This window comes from Platalea leucorodia (genome assembly GCF_965183815.1).
Source record: "Platalea leucorodia genome assembly, chromosome: 2".
In the NCBI taxonomy this organism is placed as follows: Eukaryota; Metazoa; Chordata; class Aves; order Pelecaniformes; family Threskiornithidae; genus Platalea; species Platalea leucorodia.
The window spans coordinates 23,285,819-23,297,817 of record NC_138824.1 but is presented as its reverse complement, the minus strand read 5'-3'; the positions used below and the strand labels follow the sequence as shown (position 1 = coordinate 23,297,817).

Genomic DNA, 11,999 nt, shown 5'->3' with positions numbered 1-11,999 from the left:
ACAGCAGTGCAGAAGGATGCGCTTTTGCCTCCATCCTGCGCTTGGGGAGAGGAAAGGATGCCGAGCAGAGCATCAGCACCAAGAGGAGGCAGGGACAGCAGTGCTGTCCGTGAGAAGCCAGCACGGGGACTTGCGTTGCGCCTCAGACCAGGGGACCCGCAAGCGCCGTCCTCCCCTTGCCCAGGTTGGGTCCAACGCGAGACCGAGGCAGGGCCGGTCACAGCTACGCTTGTCGGCACGCCGGGCTTGGCATGCGTCCGCGGGCTGCTGCTTCCAGCACCCGCCTTACAGAGCGAGGCTTGTGTGAAATGGGGAGACGGGGCTGGGCCAGGAAGACCAGGCCCCAGCCCAACCCCCTGCACCACTGAGCAAGTGCAACCCTTCCTTCGTATCGCAAAAGCTCTTTGCCCGAGTCCTGCTTGGCTGCCATCACTCTACTAAAAGCATAAATTCTTGCACATGCCTCTTACACATACCTTTTGCTTTCCAGCCTGGCTAACCCCTAAAATTAGCTTCCTTGCTCTGAATATGGCTTGATCTCACCCAAGATTATAATAACATACACTAATCCCTGAACAAAACCACCTAGAAATTGCATCCAGCCCCCTAATTTATGTCCGCTCTTTGCTGCGCTAATGAGAAACTCTACTAAATTACTTGTCTTAGTGTTGTTTTGCTCAGATACAATAGCATCCATCTTTCAGCCAACACCAGAAAAGGCCAACTAGCTAGATACACTGAGGTGGGGAGCTACAAAGTACCAGTAACTGGCTACAACTATGGGACGGCTCCCTGTTTTCTGCACCCCTATTCCCGGAACAGTGCTGGTAGGAAGGCAGACCTGAAAATCCTCCTAAAAATCCATGCCCATACCTTAATTTGTCCCAGACCTGGCAAGGTAATCCCTCAGCCTTTCTGGCCTGGGCCTAGAGCAACACCCAGCCTACTGAACCCCAAGCTGGCTTCATAACAACAGTTTACTTTTGCTTTAAATAAAACTGCCAAGAAATTTGTCAATTGTAAAATAGCAGCCAATTCTGATATTTAATGAAGTATATCAGCTCACGGGGAAACAAAATAGTGAGTAGGTCTATTCCTGTGTGTTCCATTTATTGGTCCTATGTTTAACCTCACTATGGCAAAAAATACAAATGACATAGCTTGTATTGTATTTCACAGCACAAGCTTCTAATCTCTGCAGCTCTCAAGTGAAAGACAGCTTTAGAAGCTTCACTTTTTAAATGAAACAAGTTTAAATATAAAACCAAATAAAACCACCAGTAAAGTGTCTCATACTGTGTCATCTTAATGTTTTCATTTGCTGCAGTGTTCTGCAATAGATGCACATAAAAGCACCGTAAAATTTACAGGATGGAAGCTAGATGCTTTCACCCACATGGATAGGGAATTTGTGGCAGCTTCAAGCACGTTGAAAAGCACAAGAGATGTTTGGGATTGTGAAGAGAGGTTTATAGCAACATTTCTGCTAAAATTATCTACAACAGAACACTGAGTGCACTTAGCAGTTTAATCAAGTCATTAAGACCTGCTGAATAAAGGCAGTTCCTCTCTTAGAAATATTGTTTCAAGCTCCCCACACATGACAAGAGCTGACATCTTTTGAACCACAGACTTTTTTTTTTTTCATCCTAATATGCCACATCATAATAGCCGCCTTACAGGATTTATACATGACACAAGTACGTGTATGACATCAGAAAATAGTTGTTACAACCCTCAATTTAATAACACTGGCCCCCACTTAAGCACACAAAAAACCTTTCAGTGGCCCACCCCTTTAAAAGGTGTATTTAAGTATAGGTCTCTCATTGTCCCATAATTAAGATGTGATTTTGGTAACCCCACGAAAAAAATTATTTCTGTATTTGTCATCTAGTACCACTATATCTTCATGTTGTCACTGCAGCAGTTTTATTATGTACTGTCATAATTAGGCATAATTAATCTCCGAAATCTAAAATACGTAGATCTAGGAGTGCTCTTTTAAAATCCATTTGGGAACATAATTCAAAACACCTCTTTAAACTCCAAGTGGAAGCTGCTTCTACTTTCAGAAATCAGAATTTCCTCTCAGGGACACAGATGAAAAAATCCAGACCTTTAACTCCCTTCTTACAGCGATATTTCCAATTCTACACAAAAGCTTAATGGCTCCCTCATGAACAACTGTCAACAGGGGGGAATAAAATGTATGTATCAGGATTCCATTGGCAGTGCAAGTTAAAGATCTTTAAAGATATTGCAAGAAAAAGGAACAACACTGTTTGTGTTGTGGATAAGAGATTCTCTATTTATGATCAAATATATTTTGGAACGCAACAGCATTTATAGCAAACTTTTATTCAATAGTTTAAAAAGTGTATGGAAATTTTCATGAACAAAGAGTTACTCAATGGAAAATACCTTTGTTTCCCCCTTAAAAAGTTCTTCTGCAAGAACATCCATTAAATGCATTTACCTACAGTAATCAGTTTTAAAATGCACGGGTATTTTTGGATTTCTTGTATACATATATAGCATTTCCATAGTTAAGAAGCTATTGTCCTGAGCTGTGTATGAAGAGACATTAAACTACCTAGTTACAGGACATTTATATAATTGACAACAAGCACAGAACAATTTATAGACTTTAAACATTTAATGTGCCTTTTCATCAAGGAAGGCAAATGGTAACTGTAGGACTGCTTAACACCGTGAGCGTCAATTTAGTATCATGTATTTAGATCTGCAGTATAAAGACACGCACAAAACATGTTTGTGGAGTACATTGCGTTACAATAAACCAAGCTTGTATTCCATCATCATGTGTGGTTCTCCCATAACCTCACTCTGTGAAGGATCTGGAAAAAAAAAAGTCAACAGCATGAGGCTTTTACCAAGCTACAAAGACCAACAATAACTAGGAACATGACCACATTTCTTTTTTTCTTCAAATCTAATGCTTAGCGCAACAGTTACTCGACTTGATTTTTGACACTGTTGCACAATGCAGGTCTGTAACTCGTAAGTCTCTATCCAAAGCAATCATCAGATAACAAATACATCGGTAGTGGAACAGTGTTTCGTAAGGATACACTTCAAGTAAAACCAAGTAGTTCTACAGAAGCACAGTCTCCTATAGCCTGAATCTCAAGGCTGATTGAGTTTTGTGTTTAAGAGAACTCAAGTCTACTGAAGTTTTTCCTTGTAGGTGGCCCACATCTCTTTCCAATGCAACTTCTCTGCACGACAGGAGCTCACACGCCAGCCCTTCCGTTATTTGGGACATACTCGTGGTTCTTCTTCTCCACCTAACCACCTAGTTTCACAGAAATTCTATGCCCTTAGCCGTCTGAGATTTCCTCCATTCCGTAAAGTATGGTTGACATCAGCCACTGTACTCAAAGGTTATCAAGGAATGTGCAGAGGACACAAGAGATACTGACAGTATGAACTTCATTTCCAGACAAAAAATAAAAATAAAAAAAAAGCCAAGGCCAGAAAAGATCATGACTGCACTGTGGAAGAAATACACCTTTCTTTACAGGTGTATCAGAGTGTCTTCCTTCCATAAATAAGGCATATTAATGCCTTTGATTCCTCCAGAGACACCAAAATTATCTAATCCAGCCCCAGCTGATAAACAGAACCTTTCCAAAAACACTTTTAACCCACTCGTTCCTTAGCGCTCTATAAATATGTAACAGCTCGTTGTGAGCAATGGTAAATAACCAAATTCCTATAATTGATGTTTGACATTTTTCTACCCCCTGAACCACAATAACCTAAGAGTCCTTCCCTTGCTCCCTGTAAATCCATCCCAGAAAATAATCCCAGATTTACCTCATACCTCTAGATTCCCACTTACCCCTCCATTATTTCCAGTTTCCTATCTCCCTGGCTCTTTCCATTCTTCAATCCCACCTCAAAATACTCTCTGCATCCTTCCATGTCCTTAACTACCAGCTAGAAAGAAACAACTTTAAAACTATTTTTCCAGATTTATTCTATTCCACACATACTGTCAGTCAGTAACCCACCACACAACTGCAAACTGTTGAGATAATTTGAGGGACCCTTCCCCCTGCCATGTCTCTGGTTCATTAGTTCTGGGTCTCTCCTGTAGACTTATTTCTTTTTAATTACAGAACTTCTAAAAACTTTGTAACTTTGTAACCTCCACCTGTCAAAATCTGCACAAGTAGTTCAAAAGTTTCTGGGGAAACAGGCATACAACATGAGTGCATAATCTTCTACTCCTTTAGAAACCCAGACTACAAGCAAATACTGGCTTACTCAATATTTCAGAGTAATTTCCACACAACTAGCAGCTGAATCACATTTATTTCTCCTTCCCCTATCACTTCTTTGTCTTCAGGAATTTTTTTTTTTCTTTGTACGTTGTGCACTTAATTCACTTATTCCATAGCAGCAAAGAACTTCACAGTTCCCAAATTTTACCTTTAAATGTTTCCATAATATTGAAAACAGAATGTATTTACCATTAAGGATATCCTCAAAACTGATGCATTCATCATTTCCCCTCAGAGTATCCAGTGCTATGTTTGAGCTGTGAAGAAATGGGAGACGCTGGACCTGTAAAAAGACAACAAGAGTTCAAGTTTCCGCAAGTCTGAAATTGAGGGGGTTTATATTTAGATTTTTCAGTCTGAAGTGACTGAGAAAAGTGACAGGCAAAGTCACTTCTTCCTTCAAAACCAATGATGAAATAAGAACTACCAGCACACAGACAGCAAAACCTACCTCACATCACCATCTTCTATTGTTTCTCCCTCAGTTTTGAAAAGAACAGCCTTTCACTAGATTTGTAACTTTCACTGCAGTGTAGCTACTACAGCAAATAGTATAGTTAAAAAAAGGTTGTTTTTTTTTTTCCTCCTCTTATCACATAAAGCTGGGGATTCTCACTGCAACAAACATCAACGCCCTGAAGCAGTGTTTGGAAACCACATTCTAAGTTTCCTATGTCTCTGACACAAGTCAGCAATCTAAGCCAAAGAGCTATATTGATTTTCACACCTAAACATAATCCTCCTTGCCATTAATCTAAATAATAATTATTTCTCTGATCTCCACCAATTCTTAAGCTTCAAGTCCACTGCCAGTTACTTTCAACACCCTCTTCTGTACCCTTCACCAACAGTATTACAAAAAAATTTCAAGTGGTACACGCAGCATTCAGATCCTAAATATTCTGAGAATGGCATATCTGTACTTAGAATTGCATTCGCTAGTAGTAGCAATACTGCAGTTATACCATGAACATATTTTACAACCATAAAATTATCATATAGCTATCTCTTTACACACAAAGTACGTCAAAGATTTCCATAATCACTACTAGTACAATTGTCAGGAGTTCAAATACACTATTCCAGTAAATATTTAAGAAAAGTGACATTAAACCACAAGAAAATTTGTATATCTAGCATGAAGCTGGAAGTGAAAAACCTTCTAATGACCATATTCCCCCACACATCCCCCAAGAACACCTGTGAAACACACTAGCGGGATATCCTCACCTGGCTCATTTTCTGCCATGTGCTAACATCAGTTAGGAAAAAGATTTTTCCCTGTAAGACCTCACAGCTGAGATCAAGGGATGTTTTCATACATCCTGTCTGACTTTCAAATCTTCAGGACCAGTAATTTCTGCCAAGTTCAATGTAGCTCACTGTGGTTCAGGAGCACCCGATTCACTGGAAGGGACTATAAAAATCGCTCCAGCTCACTTGGAAAAACAACTCTTAATAGCTTGACAACCTTCAACAAGCCAAAAAAGAGTTTACTAGGACCAATGAGGTTTCTATGCTTCCTAAGGGACAAAGTCAGCCTCCATCCAGTTACTTTCCATCCTAGGAGACAAGAAGGAAAAGTAGACAGACTCAGCTTCCTAATTAAGAGTTAAAACCTTTGAACTTAACTCCCTGTAGACCTCCCAGACCTTACAAGAAAGGCTGCGGAACAATAATAAGCACATAGCAAATTCCCTGCTTCAGCTTTCATGTTACCTCTTTATCCACTCCCTGCTTCGGATCCCTAAGTCTCTTTGCCCTACAGATGCAGAGATTCCTTCCCGTGAAGGTCATACATTCTACAGAGAAGTATTAATTTTAGGAATTAATACTCAATTCCTCCTGCTTTTCTCTGAAGGCTTACAGGAAGCTAGTCCACAGAAAAGCTAGAGCAGTTAACACTTCACCAAGTAACCAAAGGAACAGCAGCTGAAAGGCTTTAGCATATTGACTGTTCTGGAAACTATTAATTGCAATGTTTGGTTGGTTGGTTTTAATAAAAGCAGACCAGTGAAATAATTTCTTTTGGAAACAAAGTATTTCAACAAAGAGAAATGTCTCTCTGAAAGCATGTTCCAAGATAAAAATTTTCTCAAGTAGTTTAAGTTATACCAGTTGGATAAAAATGCCTACCTGTTTCACTGCTCTGAATTCCATCTGCAGCTTTAAAGGTGCATGGAGTCCTTGAATATTTCTCAGCGTAGCAAAGTTTGTTTTATCTTGATTTAACTGGAACTATCACAAACAACATTGATTTTTATTTTATAAAAAGTTACTTTGAAGTACAGCCATAGAAGAGATTTGTGACATCCTACTTAAAATGAACATGCTTATTAAATTTACTTGCAAAAATTCAGTGATCCTGTCATATGTGTCTCAAACATACATGGCAGTCAGTGATGCAGTAATATTTGTTTTACAAAACTGAAATCGCTTTTTGCTGGATTTTATTACAAATCAGTGTAGCAATTTTATTTTGTTATTTTTGACAATCAGGACATGTAACACCACCAAGTGGTGTAGTTTTGCACTACTTTACATTACTACAATATTGTGAGCACGAGTTGGAAGCTAAGTCTGATTTAAAGGAAGAACACAAACTTTGACAGTCACAACTGATGTTATTGTTAGTCATCAAAGACTCTACTTGAAAACACTTGAAATACTTCTTTTCTGATCAAGTAGGAAGACAGAGCACCACGTATACTCCTAATGACTCCAAAAAGCAAGAGAAAGCTCATAATTTTACCAACTGCTCTAAAACTTATCAGTAAGACAAAGACAATCTATTTAGTAGAGGGTTCTTTTAATGAAAAAGTGCTGGCTCATGAATACTGAAGTACAAAAAAGTAACTTACACTTAATGTTAAACTTAAGCTCCAGTAATTCAGTCTCAAATTTGGCTTTTATAGTAGTGACTACATGCCTGTAACGTTGACACAATACAATATTGTAAAGTAAAACAAAAAAATACAAATCTCTTATTTTAAAACCTGTACTCAAACACCATGACAAAAGCCTACTAGTATTGGAGTATCATCCCATTTATGTGAAGGGATGTCAAAAACCAACAGGAAAATACAAGTCAAAGACATAACATGCCTTGTCTTCATAACAACCTATATTGAATGCTCTTCAAAAGTTAGCAGAAAATACTATTTATAGGCCTCATCCCAAACTTACAATTCTGGTCACATTATTTTTCAATTTCCACTTTATTTTATAAAGGTAGGGGTCCTTATCTGGGTAGCAGCAAGATTTGGTTTCTGCTAGTGCTCAGGACACTGAATAACCTACCATTTACAGCAGTAAAAACAACCATAACTATCTCAGGCTAAGATAAGTCTTTTCCCATTCAAATGTACACGAAAATAGTTCTTAGATAAACTGGCCATAAACTTACAGAAAAATTAACCAAATATGTGGAAAAAAATTTAAAAGTTTCACATACATCTTAGGGGATCACATTGTCTGTTTTAATTATTTCTGTGCATTTTTTGTTTCTCTCTAGCATGTAATCTTTTAATTATGCAGGTTTTATACAGCAAGAGCAGAGTTAAAAACTAAGTTATAGCAGTCAGTCGTAAAAAAAAAAATCAATTGACAAATAGCTCTGAAACATTTACAGTGTTTAGAAATAAGCTCCTTTTAACTCAAGACAACACTAGCTCAAGACAACAGTAGCACTGGTTAGAATTAGAATACATTACGCATTACATTCAGACCTCGTCATGCTGATTATCTTAGCCATTTGGAACATTATATCCAAATACTGCCTTTGCTTCCGGACATTTTATTACATCAAATCATCTGTGCTGACAAAACAGGCACCAGAGAGAAGATTCAGTTCAATGAGCTATTTAGCCAAGGCTGTCAGTCTAGTCTCCCTTTACCTTCAACCTATGGTCCACAGACCACTCTTAAGTGGCCCACAAGTGATGACTAGAGCTGGACAAGATTGTACACGCTTACGACAAACTGCATGTGTAAAATTTCTAGGTGGGATCAAGTAATTTAATGAAAAGGATTTATGTGTTTCCGGACTGAGAGTCTGAAAATGAAGATATATGGTAAACCTATAGACAAAATGGGAGCATCAGCCTTCCCGAAGTGACAGGTGTGCCCCCCACCTAACCATAGAGGCTGCATACACAACTAGCTTAATAACTTTTAGATGACTAAACCTTACTAAGTAAATCCCTACTTGGAAGCCTGCTTACATACTTGAAATGGAGAGAGTCACAAGTGGGAGGTTAACATTAAACAAATTTGCCAGCAATGTTATTTGTATAACTAAAATGTTACTCCTGTTGAACACCTTTATTCTGTTAAAGGCAAGACCCTGCTCATTCCTTGTTACTGCACAAAGCAGTCCAGGTAACCACACTGTTAATTTAAACTTCATAATTAGTTAAGAGTGAAGATGACTACATTTGATGTTATACTTACATTTTTTTCTGACAACTCCAGTGGGTGGCTGGGCAACAATTCATTTTTCACACTTGTAAAGCTAGAAATACAAGTAAAAAAATTGAACTTCAAATTAATCAGGATATTATTTTTTAAGTTGCATTCCAAAACTAATCTCAGATACAAACGTCCATCCATAGACACGCATAATTAGCACAGTTTGAACTACCAAAAAAAAAAAGCTTAATAGTGAAGCAGCAAATAAGACATCCAACTACAGCACTACTAGAAGAAAAGGAATTTAAATTTCAGGTATGCTTTTTTCTTTATGTTTGACAAAACAGAATTACAGGTTTTATATATATATATTAATAAATGAAAACGTTATAAGTTTAATTACATCCAAGCTACATGGTATCTGATTTTAGAAGTCTCCAAGCTTTTGCAACTGAATATTGTACATACAACTATGAGTGAGGGGGGAAGGTATTACCCACATTTTAAACTCCATTAACTTATTTTAGATTCATTATCCAAGACATGCACATAGTTTTGCGCTCATGTAAAATGGCAAAACCCAAACCCACTATTTTTACTGTGTTAACTTTACTTTTTGCACCAATGCTGAAATTAACCATTTCTCACAGTGCTACAGCACACTCATATACATGTGTATTAAAACTGGCATATATTTCATAATTATTAATACTTTGCCATCTCTTTTCTAAAGAGCAGTATCACACAGGTAAAAGTCCATTAATATTATCAACTACTTGAAGTGATGTTTCACAGAAAATTCACACTTGAAAGACAATCTGATTAAATACATGCACTTTAGGCTACAGCTTTTGCAATACACCTTCCAAGAAGGTTCTTTAAAAAGCCAACATTTAACACATACTTTCTTCCTATATCTGAAGTTCAACACTGGCTATGGCACAATTCAACAACAAAAAGTAAAGCATACCCTCTACGCAGAAGATCATGACCTTCAAATGGTCCTGAAGCTGAAAATTCCGTAAGCGGGATACTATCCTTCAGCAGATAAGAAGTGCCTCTGGAATTCTGGAACAAAAGAAGTGAGGATTACTTTAACAGAACCAGACCCCTTTACTATGGGCCATTAGGCCAGGCAAATGAAACAAAGTGCTCAAAGACTCCTTACACCACATGTACAGGCCCTACACTTTAGAGTCTTTAAAAACAAAACAAAAAAAACCACAAACCCCACACTAAATTAGAATACTTTCAGAGAGTCTGATAACAGTTAAAGATACTGATAACACATTTTCTGGATCTGGCTGAAACAGTTAAACTTGCAATTACCCCTTTTTCATTCCCACCCTGAGCTGCAGGGATGGAAAGGGAGACGGCGGGTCATGCTCAGCTGACAGGACAGAAAGGAAGAAGTGTCTGTACTTCAATACAGACACAATCAAGTAAGATCAAATTAATTTTATACATGGTTTAAGGCTGCCATAAAAAGGACAAGGTGTATTCAAGTGGTCTAGTATGCCAGTTAACTGAAAGAGCAAAGGAAAAACAGTAAATTGTAGCAGAAGACCAGAAAAACACACCTCCACAGACTTACTGAGTCTTACCCTTCTTAACCCAGACCACTAATTTCATGCTAACCTGCCCGATTTTACTGAAGTGATTTTAAGATTGTTCATACAAATTGCTCCACCAATAGGCCAATGTATAATAAATTCTGAAAGGTGACAGCAATAATCTCTGGAAGGTTACAGTGATGAGCTGCTCAGTGCAGGAGTTTCCTCCAACAACACTGTCAGATCCAACAGAAAATTCATGCTTATAGTTAAGGTCTTTTGTACTAGCATGTTAACTGCCGATAACCTAATAGCTATTAAAAAACCCTAAACCACCTGTTATTAGATGCATATAAAGCATCTACCAACTAACATACTCAACACTGACCAGACCTTTCCGAGATTGCTGCAGATAAAAGCATTAAAGAGGTGCCTTACCTCGAAGATGTGACATGAGGGAAGATCAAAGTGAAAGTCAAACGTAAGGAGAAAACCGTGAAACACTCCCAAAAGGTAATGCTCTCAAGCCACGCCAATGCCCAGTCCGCCTTAGGTGGCCACGCCGCTGCTACCCACCACAAAGGCTGGAGGCACGACCTCCAGCGGCGAGAGCCGTCGCGCTGGCTGCGGCGCAGGAAGCCCCCGGCTCCGGGAGGCTGGGGATTACCGGGGCCCTCGGCCTCCCCGTCCCACCCCGCTCCCAGGAGAAGGGCTTTAACCGCAGCCGCGCACCCTTCGCGCCTTCCCGGCCCCGAGCGCTCACGAAGATGCCTAGCGGAGACCGGCCGGCGGCGGGGGGGACCAGGGATGCCTGCGACCCGGTGAGGGCCCCCGACCCGACAGCACGAGCGCCCGCCATGGCGGCGCCGGACCCCCGTGACTCAGCACGGCCCCGGCGCCCCTCGCCCAACGGCCGCCACCCCCGGGAATCCCAGCGGCCCAGCGAGGGAGCGGGGTACACAGGCGCACAGCGCGCCGGTCCGGTCCGCCCCGCTCCAGCGACAGGACAACCACAGTCGGCGCCGCCGCCGGCCCGCACTCACCATCTTGGCCCCACAGGCGCAGCCACTTCCGCCTCCTCCGCCTCCTTACTTCCGCTCCACCCCCCGCGCGCTGCTGCGTCAGACGCAAGGCGGGAACAGCGCCCCCAGGCCGCCACCGGCCGCGCGGGGAGGGGCGGGGCCGCGCGGGGGCGTGGCCTCCCAGGGGGCGGGGCTGCGGCTGCCCGGAGGCGGGGGCGGTTGACGGCGGCGGCCCGGCCCTGAGGTGGTGCGAGGAGCCCGGGAGGGGGCCGCGGGCCTCTGCCCTTCTTGGCCGTCGCTCGCCTGCTTCCAGGGCTGTTGCTCGTAGACTGGCCGCACTGTTCCACATGCCGGCAAAACCCAGCTGTTTCGGTACCACCCTGGCCCTAGGCAGGAGCTGGAGTTGACCAATGGCTTCCCACAGTGCCTGGGGCGGCCATGTTGCGGTGTCGGGTGGGGGGCACTTTTCTTGGTCAAACCCATCCTGCTGCCTGCAGGCAGCAAAAGCGGAGAGCTTGCGTGACCCCAACGGCGTCACAGCGCTGACAGCCTGAGGTAGAAAAAGGAGGCAGCGATGGTCGCTGAGGTACACACGGCCCCGGGCGCTGGGCCCCTGTTGGGGCGCGCTGCTCTACCAGGGACCTCGGGCTGCCCTCGGGGCCCTGACCTTCTGTCACTCGCTGACAGGGACGCGCCTGTAG

At 41.6% G+C, this 11,999-nt stretch overlaps 1 protein-coding gene across 1 annotated transcript; it reads right to left on the bottom strand.

Moving 5' to 3' along the window:
* Positions 1-24: 24 nt before the first annotated feature.
* Positions 25-11,401, bottom strand: POMP (proteasome maturation protein). Its single transcript, XM_082304809.1, has 6 exons — positions 11,320-11,401; positions 9,694-9,791; positions 8,766-8,826; positions 6,450-6,551; positions 4,503-4,596; positions 25-2,861 (listed from the first exon to the last, which is right to left on the bottom strand). Exons 1-6 carry the CDS (start codon positions 11,320-11,322, stop codon positions 2,794-2,796), a joined length of 426 nt encoding a protein of 141 aa, XP_082160935.1. The 5' UTR covers positions 11,323-11,401; the 3' UTR covers positions 25-2,793.
* Between the last annotated feature and the right edge of the window lie 598 nt (positions 11,402-11,999).

Coding starts and splice junctions, on each gene's coding strand:
- POMP (XM_082304809.1), bottom strand. Junction 4,597..6,449: donor AATTCAGAGCAGTGAAACAG/GTAGGCATTTTT, acceptor GTCTTTTTACAG/GTCCAGCGTCTCCCATTTCT. Junction 2,862..4,502: donor TTTTGAGGATATCCTTAATG/GTAAATACATTC, acceptor TTTTTTTTCCAG/ATCCTTCACAGAGTGAGGTT.